Source organism: Apteryx mantelli, chromosome 1 (assembly GCF_036417845.1).
Source record: "Apteryx mantelli isolate bAptMan1 chromosome 1, bAptMan1.hap1, whole genome shotgun sequence".
Lineage (NCBI taxonomy): Eukaryota > Metazoa > Chordata > Aves > Apterygiformes > Apterygidae > Apteryx > Apteryx mantelli.
In genome coordinates, this window is record NC_089978.1 from 68,202,933 (window position 1) to 68,222,909 (window position 19,977).

Here is a 19,977-nt window from a genome sequence, read left to right on the forward strand (position 1 = left end):
GGGTGAAGAGATAAAATATTAAGTGGGAAGGGGGACTGGATTGGATTTTGATTTAAATTTATGTAGGCATGCAGCACAACACCAAAATAATCTTAATACTTTTTAATGCAGCTTTTATTTTCAAATAAACTATGCAATTCTTTAGCAGTTGCAAAAACATCAGGTTTTTAATGTATGTAATGGCTGAGCTTTCACGTTTGCATCATAGAAAACCACTTTGGAGCAATTCACGCACCAAGGGAACTATAGGCTTGAAACTAAAAAGCAAAACCAAAGAAAGCATACATTTTCCTTTTGTTTTTTAAAAAAACCTTTAAAATAGCTCATTGGTTTATTGTTTCTGTGAAAGAATCAAGGAAAAATTTCTGTTGTGAGAAGCATTTTTTCTGCAATTTGAAGGGTAGAAATAGATCTTGTATGTTTATTTTCTTTTAAAGATCTTCATAAGTAATCTTTGACTGAATTTTAAAATGTGTAGTCACCTGTTGCACGATGATTTTGGCTGTTTTTTCCATAATAGTTGTACAAATGGCAAACATTACAACTAGAGTAACTTTTAAACTATAAATATATAAGCTGACGATAACTAATATTGAAACAAAGCTTGACTGTTGTTTGACTCCCTCATGGATCCCTTCCATGACATGGATGTTAATATTGTTAGAATATGTAACAGTGGCCCACCTTATGTTCAGTATTTAAAACTTAAGTTGCCTGAAGTCCTGATTTCTCGACACATAGCACTCTGCTATCCCATTATTAGTTATCGCTGTCACAGAAATCAATTGCTGGTGTTGCTGCGGGACTGATCTCTCATTGTTTTTCATCTTCTGTGCTGCTGCTCCTCTTCTTTTATCAGTCTTTTATATTTTTCTGTTTTACTCACTATCATTAGCAATACAGGGCCAGCGTCAGACAGTGTGGACACCCAAGCAAGTTTTAGAGCTGTGTGTTTGCATTGTCTTATAATGATGAAGAAGGAGGAAGCATTTTATCTGTTACAGCTCACAAGAGCCAACCCAAGGCATGCCTCTCACTCCTCCTGCACAGTCCTTTTTCCCCAAACAGGAACCCCAGATCTTGTGCCTGTGACCTCTGCAACTCCATACTCTTCATCTTTTAATCCTTCCCTCCCGTTCTCCACATGCCCTTTGCTACCTCAGTCACTGCAAGCAGTAGAGCAAGCTGCAAGAGTTTCCGCCTCCTGCAGATATGGGAACAGATTATGGGAAGTGCACTGATGAAGTAAGAGATTCAGATTGAAAAATGAAATATATCTGTTGTAAAATATCTTCTCCTCCACACTCATACCAGTGTAAAGATACAGGGCAAATTCTGTCCTGAAGCAGGCGTTTACATATATGTCATCATCAAATTTCTAGGAGCACAATGCATGTCAAGTACCAGTCCTTGTGGGTGGCAGAAGTCTTACTGTCTCAAGATGTTCTGTTCTTCAGAAGACATGTTTAGCCTTTGAATCTAGTTTCTTCAGGCATGTGTTTTAAGTTTTATTTCTTTTAAGATGGCAATCAGTGATTACATGTTATATATATCATAAAATAAAAATATCTTTCCTGTAAAATTCCCCTTCTTCCTCTTTGTTTTCTAATAATTTCTTTCATGTGCTTAACACAAATATGCATGTTGCCTTCGTTCACTGTGCTATTCTCACCCTGAAAGTCTTGGTATATTGCCCTTAATTCTCTTTATGTGGACATCTCTTACTTACCTTTTCTGTCTGAAATCCTTTTTTTTCTTTTTTTTCATGTACCCATCCTTTCCTTCAGTAGCTTGCCATTGATTCTCCTGAAACTGATTTTTCTTCAAATATAGATCTGTTACCTCTTAACAGTCTTCTATTCCCTCCTACTCTCCTGGAAAAGAAAGGAGAAAAACCCTGTTTCTTTGTGGTGTTTTTTGAATTAAACTAGAAGGATATGCTATTTTATAGACTTGCTGAAACCAATGAAGTATTTGGTTTTGTTCTGGGAAGCCTTCATGGCACAGAAAATTAAATGAAGTGTACGTTTAAAAAAGAAAGGCGTGTGTCAGATTTACCTTTATTGATCTCAGCTCTACCATTTAACCCTTCAGGATTACTGAGGAATGTAGATAAGATGGGCTATAAATATGTTTTCACATTGGTCTATGGAGACATCTGGCATAAGGTGCAGATGTTGAGAGTTTTGCATTGATGTTGATTTGATATACTGAATTAGTTCACAATATATTTCAAGACAGACTCTTTTTAGTCTTGATGCTCAAAATGTGTTGCTTCTTTTGACTGAGAATTTGAAGAAAAATTCTAACCAAAAATCTTAGAAAATTTACTGTTTGAATTCCCAGCTGAAAGAACGAAGATGCCTGGAGCAGAAAAATACATTGTCTGTGCCTTCTTTGATTTCCATTCTTTTTCCAGGAAAGCCCTTTTCTATGTATATAACTAAAACAATTATTTAAACCCTATTCACTCAAATTCAATAAGCAGTGGTATATGATTGTTTCTGGTTGTACAGCATGATCAGGGAAAATGGCATGGATAAAATCTCTTTGTTCCCACTTTGCAATATATTAAGATACCTTTGACTTCTCCCCCTTTTCCTTTATATGTGTACATGGCTAATGGGATAATATGCTGGTTATCTTGAAAATAAATGTATCTACCTATCTACATCTTAAAATATTTGTCAATGTTATAAAAAATTATTGATATTTGGCAAAGTTTCTTGAATTAATAAAGCTCTTATTAGTATTTATTAACTGCATATTGTGGCTACACTGGAGCTGTATCAAATAAAAATATGTAAGAAGGTATGTGTAACTTAGGTATTTATTGTTAAAAAAGAGATCATTAACTTGAATGAATTATTAATTGTGTGCCCTTATGCAAAATTTTTCTTTAATAATATATTTGTTTTCCATTGTGGATTAAAATGGAGTGTTAACTGTTTATGGTATTTAAATTTGCCGAAAGAAACAAATATGAAAGTAATTGCCTTTTAAAAAATATTTTACAAAAGATTTTCTCTAATTAGAAATAAAATGCAGAATAACAGTCATTTTATTAAATAAAAAAAAGATATTAGATACCAACAGCACATCAAATGGCAGATAAATGATATCAGCAGGTATTTGAAATTCTGTGAGAGCCTCCATAGGACTTGTTTTATCAAAGGAGCTATGATCTAGTTTTACATCCTGTCCTGTAAGTAACCCTAAAAAAGATCTTGCAGCATCTTTCAAATTACTTTTTAATGATCTGACATCTTGAATAACATTTACATGTCTGTATTTCTCCTTAAAACACTAATATGAAAGTGCAAGATCTGGCCTTAAAAGCTCTAGCTTTTTACTTTGTGAAGTATGGACTTATAATAACAATTTTTATTACTTTAGTGGAAATGGAGAGTGTCACTCTCTTTCCATATTACGTTTCCATTATTAACTATTTTAAATTATGAATAAGCATCCCTTAAGTTTAATTTCTTTAATTCAAAGTAGAGTGATTTTTAATAGCCTCTAACCAGCAGAAATTAGTTATATACAGTAAAATTTTTACAGATTATAGTATGTGGTTTATTCTGACCATTTGTCTTGCACTGTGGGCTGGCTGAGCCAATGTATCCTTGCAGGAAGCATTTTTGCAAATGAAATATGATGTTTGTTATTACTACAGTCTATGCTCACACAGTCCACTTTTTGCTTATTTCCAGTAGTGTCGCTATTTATTTGCACAGGGAAAATTATGCAGCAGAGAGGGAATGGGAAAACAAAAGACAATATTCATTTGTATACAAAACATAATACTGAGTGATTGCAACAGGATGATCTTGAGGGAGAATTTTTCCAATGAGTAAAGTTGTAGAAACCAATGATCAGCTTGCTGTCAGCCATGCTGACATGGTTTCTCACTTCCCATCCATTCTCATATTGATTTTTATTTAAATACAGACAGAGAAGAGGGTGGATTAGAGTGTTCCCACCTCCACATTTATTCTGGCAAAAGATTGGTAGCAAATGGACAGAAGAAAATCCATAGCCTCTATTGGAAAAGACAGTGTGAAAAAGAAAATCATAGCTGCTGCTCTCCCTGGCCTTTGTGGGAAAGAAAATATCCCTGCTGCTTTTATTTCCAGTCATGCTATGATGGAAGAATTATGAAGAGGAATTAAAACAGTGCTTTAGCTGCTGGCAGAAAATTAGGGGCAGATTATCAGTACCAACCATCTTCTCTCTTTGGCGAAGAGTCTGAGCCGTATTTCACAGGGCAAGATAAAAGATCGCCCTTGTCCACCCTCCTGCCTGGTGGTGGAAAGGAGTGAAAGAGCACAAGATTAGGGCAGATCCGGAAGGCCAGTGTTCCGGCGTGTGCCGGCCAGCTTCCAGCAGGGCAGACATGCTTTCCTGAGCCAGAGCTAGTGAGCGCTTTTCCTTCCTTGAGAGACTGCTCCTCCTGGTTGGAGGACAGAAGAGACCATCTTGATTATCTCCATCACCTGCTATGGAAATGGAACCAAGAGCTGGAGCCAGAGCCCAGAGACTGAACTCCCCAGCTCTAGGCAGGCATCACAGCCTCTAGGTTGCAGACTCCGTCGGTTGCATGGAGTCGGAATCCAGCATGGTGCAACCTAAAATATGAAATCCAGGAGAAAAATCTAGCTTGAAAGCATTCCTTCTGTTAAATACCCCCATCCTCCTTCTATAGTGGGTAAGAGGCATTTTAGAATTCATAGGCCATTTGCTATGTTTAATTTGGCACAGGTTGGAAAACCAGCTCCCTCTGGCTGCATCCTTCCCGGGCAGCACATAGCTGTGGGTCTCTTTTGATGTCTCCATGACCCTAAGGCATCATTACTATTTGAATGTCTTCTTTCTTTCTCTTTCCTTCTTTCTTTCTTTCTCTTTCCTTCTTTCTTTCTTTCTCTTTCCTTCTTTCTTTCTTTCTTTCTTCTTTCTTTCTTTCTTTTTTTTTTCTCTCTCTCTCTCTTTCCCTTCCTTCCTTCCTTCCTTTTCACAGCTCAAAATGTGGAATATGATGAGGACTGTCTTGCAGTCCACACAAATAATGTTTCTAAGACATGAAACTGAGGGTGGACATGGGGAATGCCATCAAGGCATGTGGGGGTGCTGGTGGTGGCAAAGCCTGCTGAGATAGGTGCTGGAGGACTGTGTAGAGCAAGGAGACTCTGACATGGGACAGATCCATCTGTCCTGTCCCCTAGAGTGAATTATTCCCAAAACTGTGCCATAGATGTTCTCCCACAGAGTTGCAGAGGCCCAAAATAAAGCCTGGGACCAAGCAAGTAATTAAGCAGTGTGGGATATCAGTGCTTAGAGTCATTCCTTGCCTTTTTTTGTTTTGGGGAGGATGAGGAGACCTCTGCGCATTTGGAGAGACTCAAAATGACCTTAATGCTCTAAAGGAGCATTACATGTTGCTCCTTATATGAGGAACAGTGGATCAGTACAGATGAGGTGCCAGGATTCCTACCACTTGGGTAGAGCAGAGACACTGCCAGCAAAGAGGAGCCAGAACCAGTTAGATAAATTACAGCTATCTTTTAGCTGCTTGTCACTGCAACTAAGGAAATGTAAATGAAGCAAAGACAAAAACAGGAAAAGTTTAAATTCAAACAAAAATATAATAGAGCAATAACCAAAATCCTCAGCATGATCCTAGCTTGACATGTTGTGAGAATGCTTTTGTTAATGCTATTATTAATCCAATATGAATGCTGATTTTATACCCGTTATTGCCTAATTGTTTAATCTATTTTGGTAGAAGTCTGTCTCTGCTGAGTGTGTGTGTGTGTGTGTGTGTGTGCGCGCGCGCGCGCGCATGCACACACGCATGTGTGTGCTTTAAAGAAAAATATCTTCTCTTAGATGTTATGGTACTTCTGTAGCATGTAAATTGGCCTTAATTAAGAACTTAATAGTAAAAAATTGCCACTGGATGGTGCTGCTTGCTACTCTAAGGACTAGATGAGATTGTCAGCTCTAAAAGATGCTGTTATCCAGGCTTCATTTCTCGCAGAATGCTATTTTTTCTATAATAATAAGAGTGATATTTTCAACACTTTGTGTAAAACTAATTTCCAGATGTCCATTTTCTATTCTCTATTGCCTTTTAAGACTAATTTTGAGCTGTATTTGGTGAATTTGTGAAAGACTGTCAAGCACAAATGTGCTGCCCTGCCTTGCATACTATGTATGTTGTTTTTTTCTGTTTGAGACAGGCAATAGAACATTAAATTAGCTTAATTGAATGCTGCTGTTCAGCTTCTATCCTGCCTAAGGCAACCAAAGGGGTAGAGAGCCATGATGTCTTAAAATTTAAACAAGGTGCTAGAACACACATATATTTCTAATGCATACAAATGGGGAAAAGAGCCACTCAGCTTCTTTTTGAGGCCTCAAATGATGTCTTCCTTCAGCAAGAGCAAGGGCAAAAAGAAATAAACAACCAAGACAGAGAAAATGTAAGGGGGAGACTTGGAGGGAGATTTGATGGAACAATCTAAAGAGAAAAAATGCTGGAGATGAGAACTGGAGTGAGAAAGAGAGGAGACATCAGGGACAAAAGATTTGCCAGAGATGCTCCTGATTAGAGCAGATAGTTCACTGGGAAAGTAATTTGGGTGCTGCTGTTTGCCATAGTGTTTATAGTGCAAGGCTGTAATTCTGTTTGGTCATATTATGCTACTGTTAAAGATGACTAACAAAGATTCAGAAAGGGAAACTAAAATAGGTTTGTGCCTCGCTTTCTTGACTTGCTCTGTGTAAATTTCTTGACATTACACATTCACAATCTTGTTAGTCTTGCGGACACTGAGAAAAATGGGGAAATACAGCTGGTGGTATCTTCTTCAGTTTCCAGAATTCTTGGTTGTTTTCTGATGGGAAACAGCAAATTTTCCCAAACTGCAAAGGCTTTTCCAGACTGAAAAATTGCTTCCAGGGCAGCCTGTTGATATCCAGCAACTTTGGTCACAGCAGCCCACAGTAGCAGTCTTACATGACAACATTAGTTCTTTAGTGGCTCATGACTTGATCTCTGTACTTTACTCATATAACAAATGTTTTTTGTACCTAAAACATTACAGGAGTGAGACTCATAGGCACATAAAAATGGTCTTTATGCTGGCTTTCCACAGGGCTCTGCTTTCTATTAATCCCAGCTGACTCAAGTCCCAGATTTACAGAGCCTCAGCCCATTTATATGTGTGTGCCTCTGTCCATTTTCTCATCAAGATAGAAGCCCAAATTTATAACAAATAACAATGATACACTTGTTAAATTTGACTCTGAGAGGCTCACAGTCAGATGTGGTCCGATTTTCCCTTCCAAAGTTTCCTGGGGATGTATAAAAATAATCTTTTTATATCAGAGCTATCTTAACAGGTAAAGGCTGGAAAACACCCACTGGTAGCTGTAATTATATAGGCATGACAGATGCCTCTTTTTGTATTCTGTATGAATCAGAGAGAAATCTTACTATGTACAGTGCTATACCCTTCCATCTCCAGTTCTCATTGGCAATATTCTGAGCTGGGAGATTATTTGCAAAACCAGACTGTAGCAGTCAAGCATCTATTTTAACCCTCATGATATAGGAATAAACCCTCTTCTGGATCCTCTGGCCAACATTTGTACAAATGCCATTTCCCTTCTTTCTGTGGACTTTACTGTTTTCTCTACCTTTGCTTTTTCTCCAGGTCCTCTGAGGCATAAAATGTAATTTTCAGATACAATCTTGTTCACGTCACACAGTAATGATATGTTTACCCTTGCATTACCAGAGGGCTACTTTAAACTAGTTAGTTCAATGTCCAGTTTTCTGTAAGAACAGCAAGCAGTGAGGTTATTGAAGAAGAAATCTCATAGACAATTAAAAGACCGAAAGCTGTTCATTCAAATTCTTTGATGATGAATAACAAATAACTTTGCAAGATCCAGGACTGGCTTATACATTTTCTGTATTGAAGAGGGGAATGAATTAATCGAATAATTTATTCACAGAACATAATCTGATCTCTTTCAGTCTCTCTCTCCTCTCTCTCTTTGCACTGCTATTTACGTGTAGAAAAAAATGATGTCAACTGGTGAAATTTAATCATAGAATTGTGGGGCTACCTTTTCTAGACAAAAGCAAAAAATTATCCCTACTTTGTATTTCTTGGCTTCGTGAGTGAACATACCATAAGGGTAAAAGTGAACCAATACAGGCATTAAATTATCTTGGATGCCATATAACATTACTTTTTATCACCTGCTATTTAAGATAATCATCTTGAGTAACGTTATCTTGTATTTCCAATAATTGCATTAGGAAGTGGCAAAATGCTGCCTTCTATGCCTTTCCCTTAAGGCAGGGATTTTTATACCATGAATCTCTCCACTGACATTGAATCAGAACAAGTAATTTGGCACACTGTCTGAGTGAAAATGGATATTATAGCAGAATGTCATAGATCAGTGCTTTCTTACTTTGGGGTTGTGCAGACATTCTTCAGGAGTCTCATAGTTTGCCATAGAATCTCATGTTTCTATTTTAGAGAAGCAGTATTTTTGCGTTGGGAATATGACCTTATATAAAGAGTTTTTGAATGTACATTGAATGTTATTTTCACAGATTACAGAGATCAGCAATTTATTGAACATTAATGAGAATGCATATTAATACTAAATCAGGCAGCTTATATTTCCAAGTTCACAGACCTTTCCAGTCTGTGTTCTTAAACTGTCTTGGTCACATGTTTTATGCATATGATTGTACTATTATATTGAGTCACCATGAAATTCTTTGAAAATGAGTAAGCCATTTGTCTCGTTACTTTTGAAAACAATGCATACTTATGTACAGTGATGCAGTTTTGATATATTTTGCTTTATGAAGATGAGTTTAGTAATACAATTTTCATAAAAGTTTAACTTAGTGTAAGTCTTATTTTATGGTTTGCATGGCTGTGTGTACAGAATACCTATAAATAGTGTTATAGTCTGCAGACAAAGATATAAATATCTATTCTTGCCATCGCTGACTTTGTGAAGTAAAGTGACTTGTAGTCACATTATGGTCCTTGATGCACATGAGCTTTCAGCAGCTGTACTCTACATGTTTGCCACAAGAATCCTGCTGCTTTAGCCCTTCCCTGAATACCTCATTAGTATAAATTATGCTTTCTAAACTGCATCAAGTAACTCTCTTTTGTTTCATGAAAATCCCTACAGATTTTACTCTCTCCTGCTTAAGTAAGTAATTCTAAGGCAATTAATTTTCCCTTATCATTTCTTTTGCACAAATTTTCTACACCTCCACCATAAGGGATTCACAGGAGCTGGCAAGAGTGCCCTGCAGCTGAAGCAGTGGCAGAACTTGTGTAGGGAGCAAGCAAGAAAGAAGGAGGGCTGAGGAGGGAAAGCATTAGGAGCTGTCACCAGTTGAGGGAGAAATATGTTGCTGCACCCTCACTACTGGTATTGGTTAGACTACCTCTTTAATATAGGTGAGCATGAAGAAAATCAAGCAGATGCAATTGGCTCCACTGACCTTTCTTTTCTGCTGCTCTACCTCATCTGTACCTGATGAGATACCAGCATTCAGCACATTATCACACAGCAAACAATTATGAGACAAACTACCTACAGACAATTATGAAACAAAATACCCACTGAGCAAGTTTTTCTAATCTCTATCCACTATAAATTGACCCTATAACATGACCCTATGGTGTTGCTATTGCCACCGGCACATTGTTGATGATGTTGTTGATGCTGTTGCCTCCATTGTTGCAGCTCTGGATGTTTTCGTTACTTGTATATAATTCTGTAAATATCCATTCCGCTTTTTAAATTCATTTAAGCTCTCAGCCTAACTGATATCCTGTGTCAGTGAGTTCCAGAACTGGGTTGTGCATTGTAAAGGACAAAATCTAGACTGCTGCATTGTTTTCAGTAGTGGTATGTATTGCTCATTTGTAAAAAGCAAGCATCATCCTTTGCGGTATCGTTGAGTCAGCACTGCTAGGTGTTCTTCAGACAAATATGAGGATGATTCTGATGGTGAGGCTGCCCTTTCCTGAAGAGGTTATAAGGTTTGTAGTCAGGCTGGGAGGTGGGGAGCAGACTGCAAGAACACAGGCTTTGAGTCTTCCTGCTCTGTCCTGCCTTTTCTGTCGCCATGGCCATTGCTTGCTTTTTTAATGAAACTTCCCAGCAAGTGATACAAGAAACTTTTATAAGAAGTGCTTTTTACAGAGTGGCCAGACTGTGACTGAACCAGTGAACTGTGGCAATCCATCCTGTGGGGAAGAAATAAGAGAGTGAGAAGAAAATAAGGGGTCACTTTGCCATGTGGCTTTGACCCACTGAGAAGGACCAGAGAGGATGGGAGCATGTGAGGGGGCATTTGTGTGCAAGTGACAGAAATGTGGGTAGGAGACAGACTGAAAGACAAAGGGAGAAGAGCTTGTGCAATGTGTGTGTGGAGTTCAAAGAATTCCAGTGTTGATTTTTGTGAAAGGAATGCAAATGTGTAGCAGAACAGTAGTCCAGGCAAGAGGTTATCAGCTCTGGGAGATGGATTTTGGAACGGAGAGATAAAATAGAGAGGAAAGTGAAGATATATTATCATAGAATGAGCCGCAAGTATTATTGACTACATCAGTGTCTTTGCTGAGGATGCATTATGCTGAATCTTGTGCAAATACATATTATAATCCCACTGTCCAAAACAGTTCCTCTTAGTTATCCAGAGCCTGTGTATCATTGGTACTAACTGTATGTGGAAGGACCATTAGTGTCTTCCACTCCATGAAACACAGCCAGAAATAAATCTCTGAGTTTCTTTGACTGACTTTGATAGACTATTCAGTCTGTAGCTGTTATTATCTCTAACTCCATAGGTCTACTTAAAATGGCTGTATTGACCAGAGGTTAGGGCTGAACTTATTACCTGAGTTTAGCCGGTCTTGCTGTTAACATAACTTACTCTTGGGCTGTCATTTCTCTCTGCTTCAGTACTTAATTTGTAAAATGGAGACTCTATCCAAACAGGTCAGGCAGCCAACCAAAATTTGTGATCTCATAGGCTATTCCTGTTTGAAAGAGGAACTTGTTATGAATCAGGGTTCTTTTAGGGCAATTGTCTTTGCTTACTAAAGAATGCACAAAGATATACTTTCTCAAGCCTGAGAAGGATCAACTAAATAGAGATGATTTCTCACTTCATCTTTCAAAATGTCTCTATATTCAGAAGTCCACCAAATCTCTCAACTTCCCTGGGGCTAAATGTCTGTGTTAATTTATTTCTGAGCTCTTCTTTTGATTCTGTACCTGAACTTTTACTTGTGGGTGCACTCTGAGATTCATCATGAAATGGCATTCATCCTCTTTCCAGATTTCAAAAGGGTCTGGATCAGGTCCATACTATTTTCCAAAAGAAAAATAGCTGAATTTTGCCTCCCAAGTGTGAGATTTTCCAGAGATACAAATGACACAGGTAAAGGGTGGAACTATGGTTTAAAGTGTGGCATAATTTACAACCTGTATCTCTTGATTTCTTAATTTGTAAGCTTTTAAAAATGCCCTTATGAATATATATGTTTTTGTGGGGTTTGTTCTATGTGAAAAGAAAATTAGAGTAATTCACCCTTTCCTAAACCTCTCCCAAATCTCAGCTTTTAAATGATTACATCTGTACATAAGCGCACTTCCTAGGTTTTACATAGTTTGCACTTGATAATTTGCCAGAATGAAGAGTTGCATGTTTGACAAGTTTTTTGCAGTAGAGGTTTGCACCTGAATATTCATTGTTCATTCTTAAGGATCTAATCTACCTCTGTATACGCATCTTGAAAAATCACCAGGATGAAGGAGCTGAGGGATGACACCATTAGTATGGATTTTTTCCCCCACCTTTCTGGAGAAGTTAAAGCAAATTTCACCCGCAGGTGACAACAAACTCTTAGAAACTGAGAATGCAGTCAACCCAGTATAGACAATGAAGTGTACAATAATGACAGCAAAACCATTTATGTGGCAATATGGAAAAGTAACAATCCAAAAGTTCTACAGGCAATCAAATCTCAGAAAACACATGATATCTTTCTGAGAACTGCAAAACAGACAGCTAATGAGAGTGATTAGATGAGCAGAAAACCTCCAGTCTGAGGACAACCAAGGATTCCCCAGTAATTTATTTCTGAACTTCCTTTGCCCTGGTAAGAAGCTGATCTGCTTCCCTGATGGACATCTCTCCTTCATGTCTTTTATTGGAATGAACTCTAAGACCTAATTGCTGCATCCCATTGTCAGTCTCAGTAGTTCTCAAATGTATCAAATGCCCCCCAACCTTGCAGAATCAGAAGGGCCATACATGTGCTTTTGTACTAAGATTCTGAAACTGGAAATTGAAGATGAAATAGTGACTTATCACACACATTGCTGTGGGATTTGGTTGGATATGTAGTCTGTGCTGTGTACTTCGTCACAATGGGTAGGTTATTCTCCAGTGTATTTTAAACAAAAACACAGGCGAATAAACCAGATTTTTTTTTCAGCTCTTAAAATTAGTCAATTATATATTTATTTTTCTAGTCATTTGGTAAATTTCTTTGCTGTATAGGAATAATGTTACTGTTAAAATTTTTAGTTCAAAGAACAAATCAAAGTCAAATGTCTCCTTTTCTTCTTTCCTTTACGAGCAGGCAGGAGGGCTTTGAGATGTCCACATCCTGTTGTTTCTCATCAGCAAAATATTCTTATGAATTTAGTAGCAAACGAGATATTTCTAGACCGTCTTACTTCTTTCTCAGAAATAATTCTGACTTGAGTCTGAATAATATTTAAACACATTAATAGTAAGTACTGTTGATTAGATTAGGTCTTTTGTAGTGTAATTATTATTAATTACATTTTTACTTTAACTGAATTATTTTATACAATCTGTGAAACAGATCTTCCAGACATGGTGGATTAAATAATTACAAATGAGCACTTGGAATATAAAGCACATTTTCAGGGCATGTTTGCTTTAATACTTCCTCCTTGAGTATATTAAGTGCAATTCAGTCATTAGATACATAGACATGGACAAAGTCCTTACTGTGTTTAAATTGTTACATTATTAAAAGAATATTTACTTAACTGTTTTGTTGTGTTTGGAAGTTTGGATCCTGTTTTCAGATGTGTTGCTTGTGTGTTAGAGAAGCACTAGAGATGGCGAAAAGCACTGTTCAAGGCTTGGTTAGTCTAGCGCTGGTGAAAGCAGCTGAGGACACTCATGAGGCAACTAGAAGAGAAATCACTTGTCAAGCCATCAGTTCTGTATGCTTCTTTGGAGGAACTGAGGAGAGTATGCTAAAGGTGTCCAGTGAATTTTAGCTAAAGTATACGGCTTTTATGTGTGTGAGCAAGAAAGTATGTGCGCAGACTTGCCAGATCTATATGTACTCCAGACCACAAACTGGACCTAAAACTCAATGTCTAGTATGTCTGTGCAGGATTCATCTGCCCTAAGTCTGAGCTATTAGCTTTCAGCTTGCTTTGTTGCAGAGGAACAAGCACCTAGAAAAAAATGATTTATCTGATTTACTGAAACACACATTTCCTTCCCATGGGCTATGAAGGGAAACCAGCATGACTAGCTCAGAGTGAGATGCCTAGCTTTTTGATCCTTAAGTTAAGAAAGATGAATGGCTTTCCTTCTTGGGTTACTGGTTTCTACTGGTTGGGTACTATTTGAGATGTCCTAGTAGGGTTTCTCGCAGGCATGAGTTTTTTGGTTTTTTTTTAAATCCTACACTGAGGCAGAGTAATCTGCCGTTCTCTGGTCAGGTCTTTCTGAGAGGCCGTTGGGGCAGAAAAGGCAGAAAAAACAAGAAAAGAATCCACTATAGGAGTTTTTATCCTTTCCCCTCCTTCCTTTTAAGAATAAGGAGATGTTTAAAAGGATTTTCAGTCATTTCTTACCGTTTATTGCAGATTGTTCACAGAACCCTTGCAGCGATGTTGGGCTCTTTGGCAGCGTTAGCTGCTTTAGCTGTTGTTGGGGAGGTAAGTTATAAAATATAAGTGTTCACTTTGTTTCTGTGTATGATATCAAAAATTCTAGTGCTTACCCTGTTTTAAATGGCCACAAGATACAGCAATCTTTTTAAGAGACAGAGATGCTAGGACAGATATTGTGAAGGGAGGCATCATGGGGAAAAAGGACAGCCTAGGGTATAGACAGGGAGGGGAAAAAAAGTCAGTTGTTGCTATTTTGTTCTGAGTTTCAGGAAGCTAAGTACAGCCATTTCCAGCTTAATTCAGATTTACTTTAATACTATTATTTTCAATAATGTCAGGTTTCTAATCAAACCTAAATGGAAATGCACTGCCTTATGCTACCCTAAATAATTATACCTCATGCTTACACATTCTAATCCTTTTGGTTTTTTTTCCCCCAATTACTCTTAGTTGGTATTTAGTGAAACCTCTGATGGATTTTCTCAATTTTTATCATAACTGGTCACCATATCACTGTTGTTATGTTCCTTTAAATTCCTCCCAGTTTATTCACGGGTGAAGCTGAATGTTTCTGTTCTGTTAGCAAAAAGGAAATTGAGGTGTACCCTATAATTCGATTTTCATTTATTTCTGTAATGCTACAAAAGGAGCAAATAGATGAACCAATAGCCTAATGAAGGCATTTGATAATGACCCACTTAGATGCCAGCAGTACTTTGAATTAGTGATAATGATAATAATAATAATAAAAGAGTTCTTTTTGGGTGCCTTGTAGAAACACTTATTAATTTTTATCGTAGCTTATTTAAATGGCTCAACAATTAATTGGAGTTTGTGTTTCCATAGTTAATCACAAATTAGGTGTTCTGTGGTATTCACTGGTAATTGTATTTTTTGATTGCAGAGGCCAAGTATGGTCGAAGTGGTAGAGTGGATTGATTATGAGACACTGGCGCTGTTGTTTGGAATGGTAATGAAAATGTATCTTTTGCTCTAAATGTTTTGAAATAATCACATTCAATATCTAGTTTCCTTGTTAAACATTTTGTTAATTGTACTTTTATTGAGACATGTTAGGATGAAAATTTGGCCCTAGAGGGATTTATCAAAAACAATGATAATCAGACATCTGAAGGAAGAGAAATCTTTTAAATATGTTGACCTCTTTCTGTTTTTCATCCATAAAATCATATTGATAACATACTAAAAACATCCTTGAGGTCTATAAATGGAAAGACCTGTTTAAGTGCCAAGTATTATCACTCTCATTCATTTTGTTAATTTTGTTTACTTGAAACCTTCCTCAAACACACTCTGCTAGAAAAAGTGGTTTTCTTTGTCTTAGTCAGTGCTATGTTTGCAGCCAAAATAAGCAAACCAGAAATGGAAGAGAAATAGCTGATTAGATTGTAATAATATATCATTTTAATCACTTTGCCCAGAGCTATTTATGGTAAAAAGTGTTGTCCAAGTGTTATTAAACTGTAACACAAAATATGCATCGTACATAGACAAAATGCCATTATCTGTTGCAATTCTTAGCTTTTCTTATTTCCTGACACTGCTTTTCCACCCCCCCTACCCTCGCCATGAAAAAAAACAAAACTAATGGGAGCAAAATGGAAGGACAGGAAACCTCCCGGAAGTGTGGGAAAATGTAGACAATTTTTGGAGCTGATATCTTCTGTGCTCTATAGAGCATTACTGCAGAAAGCGCACACACAGTCATTAGCTTCTCTTGATTAAAGACATAAGGGAGATACACTGAGTGTTTAATGTATGATGCCTACTTAGTCATTACAAATAAAATTCAACCAGACTAGTACGACACCTTCACACCGTTTATATTGAGACCTAAATTTCAGCATACGATGTGCTAACAATAGGTATCTGACAGCTGTCATAGATATCTTGATATCAGGGTGATCAGATCCTCAGAAAAAACAAGACACAAAATGGTGGCAGATATGAAGGAATTTTGCTGGGACCACAAGCCACATGACTTTATTTTTGCATAATAATTCAGTTACAAGCTACTCTTTTTTTTCTTCATCTTTGTCGGTAGATGCTTTTGGTGGCCATATTCTCAGAAACAGGATTCTTTGATTACTGTGCAGTAAAGGTAGGCTTGTTTTGGTATTCTTAATCAGACCTATTACACCAAACACTATCTTTGATAAATCTTTCTTTATCGCACTATAAATGACAGTGGTCAAGTTGTAACTTGATAAAAATCTCTTAGGGGTGAAAGGAAGCCCTTAAAGTAACTATATTATGCAGGAGAAAGGCAAAGACCCCCAGTAAGGTATATCGACATGCGTATAATATCAAGCTGACTTGATATTATACTTACTAACTTACCCACTACTTACTACCCAGTAACTTACCCAGGACTGCTGTTCCTCTGTAGCTGAAATCTGTACTTACCCAGGCAGTAGGAGAGAGGAAATATGGGAACGATCATTAGGTTTGCAATCCTACACGGTTATATGGCCACAGACCTTTGTACAGCCGCAGAACCAAAGATTATACGAAAAGGGTAATTCCGATGGATTAGTTGCAGAGCAAGTGTCACCCATGGTTAGGGGCTCCTTCGCCTGCTGCATAGCTTTATTTTCTTAAGAGCAGTGGAAAGAAATAAATTGAAAAACAACCAAGACGACTGCTTTGAGCACAGCAGCCCCAAACAAAACAAAGGTCAGCACAACCCCTGCCTAAATAGCTGCCCAGAGGGTGCAGTCGGGACGGGGCTGCTTGGAGGATGGGGAAGATCTCCCAACACGTGGTGCGGGCGGGAAAGCTGAACTGCAGTAGCCCCTGCGTGCCAGCAGCCCGGACCACAGGGCCCTGCCATGCACCTGCTGCCGGCACTGAGGCACGCTGCCGTCTCTTCAGACGAGCTTCTTCCTCTGTATAATGGAAAGGTTTGCCCGCTTCCACAAAGTGTTTTGTTGCTAAATTAATTAACATCTCAGAGTGCGCTGTTGGAAGTGCATAGAGTAATAAATGCTCTGAGCTCCCTCTTGCCTCACCTTTGGGAAAGCTGTTAATCAATCATTTTTGAAAATTAAGCTGGAATGTTCTCGTCCCTTTATTTTGTTGCTATTTGTTTGGTTTCGTTAGGCCTATCGATTCTCTAGAGGCAAGGTGTGGGCCATGATTATGATTCTGTGCCTTATCGCTGCAATTCTTTCTGCGTTCTTGGACAACGTCACCACAATGCTGCTCTTTACTCCAGTAACCATAAGGTACTTTATTGTTACGGTTTTGGACTTAGTCTTTTATAGCTAGCAATCAGTAGTAGATATGTGTGCAAAACGCTTGTTTGGACTTTTGTTTGATCATCTACATGGCAATTAAAACTTCAAATGCATCTCTTGTAATAGGGTAAAGAGATAATGCTTTCAAGGGGATCAATTGCCTTTTTTGTTTTGTGTTGATAGTGAGCGCATATTTGAAAGCTGTTTAACTGCTTTGGCAGCTAACTATTCTGATTCGTCTCCATATCTGAACTGCAATAGCAAATTGCACCAAATGCTCCACAACGGATGATTTTTTTTCCTGTAAGCAGGCAGTTTTTTTTTTTTTTAATTAAAGCTGCCTTGTCCTTTATTGGCTAATGTCTATATGAAATTTCAGCTTATAATTTATGTTTCAGGGTAGTTGTTATTCTTTCTAATACTAGTGACAATTAATGAACTAAACAAATTTCAGATTTCAAGTAAAAGTCTTGTTTTGGAATATGAGAACTGAATTTTATTCCTCCTGGTGATCACAATATTGGTACAGCCCCAGATTAATTCCATGATTTCAGATTAGATATTTGGGATTTTTATTAAGTAACAGTGAATTTAATTACTTCAGATTTCTGTAAATCAATAACATGTGATTTGCAATTACATTTACATTTTCATGTGTGATTATAAATTACTGTTTAACCTGAATTTAACCTGCATTTAGCCAGGCAAATCTGGTTAATCCTGTTCAGTTTCTGAAAAATCTAGGATGGTTTTAAAATGATCTGGAGTGATGTAATGCTTGCAGTCATTAACACATTAAAGTACACAAAATTCTATTAAGATATGCTCCTGCTTTAAAATTTTGTTTAAAGCAGTAAAGACCAATTTTGCAAGTGGAATTTATTCTAGATTGGGAAACAGCTGGTGAATGAAAGCTCCATTTGTCTTCTGTCTGATTAAATTTTAAAGAGATCACTTTGCTTTACTCCAGTCAATAATTTCAACTCTTGCAGTAAGCAGCATTGGAATTATTAAACACCAAGCTTTATTCAACTGTGTTGCAGAATGTTTTGAATTAAATATAATTGGGAATGCATTGCAATTCAGAGGTCTATGTATCATGAACTATGTTTATAGGCAGAGCTATGGTAGCATTTATTCTGTTTTATGCCAAATGAGTTTGTAACACTGAAGAAGGGGAAACTCAGTATGCAGGAAACATTTGTACTTTGAATTACTATCAAAACTAAGATAGAATCTGATCTCAGGAAGTAAAAGCAGATAATAGTCTGCCTGTTTCTGAAAACTTCATGCTGGAAGTCTTTTTGTTTTTATCTTACTGTCATTCTCTTCAGTCCTTGTCTACAGCTTCCCCTCTGCTGCTCTACACTCTCATTACCATGGAGATAAAGCTTGCAGAAAATTCTACTGATTCTATGACTACAGGGATTTAGACTACCATTAATAGGATATAAAATATGATACTTGTTCCTCTTTGCATTTGGTAGTAAGCTGATAAAAATAACCAGCCATTTTTAGCTGCAGTTTATTTTTAAGATACTTTACTATTGGGAGCTGAAAAGGACTGGTGCTTGTTCCCAAGAGATTATATAGCTAGGGTAAGAAAACTGGAAAAGTTCAATCCTACTACACAGCTAACACATTAAGATTGTTTATGCTTGGGTCCTGGCATTTCTTAAGAGTACATTAGAGGTTCTTCCTTCAAACTATCACTAGGACCATCAAAAAAAAAAAAATCAGTAAAGGAAATTTAAGATTATACTTCAAAACATTTGGAATTCAAGGAATGATGAAGTTAAAATTACAAGTACAATCATAGTATGGTCCCTGGGCCAGCTGTACTACAAAGTACCCTTCAACTGCATAATTTTCTGCTTTTAGGCAAGTAGTACATTTTTGTGCAGTTATTCTGGAGTTTTTATATACTGATATATGTGGCATCTGACTGTGTTTCTTCAGAGTTTCAAATTGACACTCTTGGTGACAGCGTAAGCTTATTAAGTTAAGCTTTGTGCAATGCACTCTTTTCTCTTTGAAATATAGGTTTTAATAATATAGATTTAGACTGAACCATAAAGTTCAGCTCTTCCTTCAGGGAAATGTGTGACACCACCACAATTGAAGGAAATCCTCAGAAAGCAATCTTACTGTCCATTCTTTCCCAGTTCCTGTATTATGTAGAGGGGCCAATAGTTTAAGCGTGGCCACTTAAAGGCCACTTAAGAGGTACGCTTATTTTATCTCTCATTCTGGCTCATTCCCACGGTCTGGCATGTTGTGGTGCTGGGGGCAGGTGGACAGGAAGACCTGTGTCCCACCTATCTAGCCCTGTGGGGAGAGTTGCTGAACCCAAAAGGTTCAGACCTCCGTTGCTGCCCATATTCTCCAGTATGGTTTGGCCGTGTTTGCCATGGGAGGCTCTGTTTCCTCCAAGCGCGGCAGAGGGGAGAAGGCACCACATTTGATAACCCATGGAAAAGAAAGTAGTGTGGACTGTCCCTCTTGGGTTCAGGTCCTTGCCTCATCAACGGCTTTGTCTAGCTCCAGGTGAAGATGGTTACTATAGTAACTCGATTTTGTTTAATAAAAAACAGCCTAGTGTTTATGACATATACCCAGGGTGCAGGTGCCAGAATCACCTTGGCCTCTGTGCTTGCATTGGAGTTACATTTTGGTAAGTGTGACCAGGAATGTGTATTGTTCC

General features: G+C 37.7%; 1 protein-coding gene across 1 annotated transcript in view; it reads left to right on the forward strand.

Moving 5' to 3' along the window:
- Nucleotides 1–19,977, forward strand: part of OCA2 (OCA2 melanosomal transmembrane protein) — a 192,084-nt gene that overhangs the window by 45,427 nt on the left and 126,680 nt on the right. Inside the window, exons 9-12 of the mRNA XM_013954085.2 lie at nt 13,987–14,058; nt 14,918–14,983; nt 16,079–16,135; nt 17,137–17,261. Coding sequence (XP_013809539.1) covers nt 13,987–14,058; nt 14,918–14,983; nt 16,079–16,135; nt 17,137–17,261 — 320 coding nt within the window. The remainder of the gene's footprint in view (nt 1–13,986; nt 14,059–14,917; nt 14,984–16,078; nt 16,136–17,136; nt 17,262–19,977) is intronic.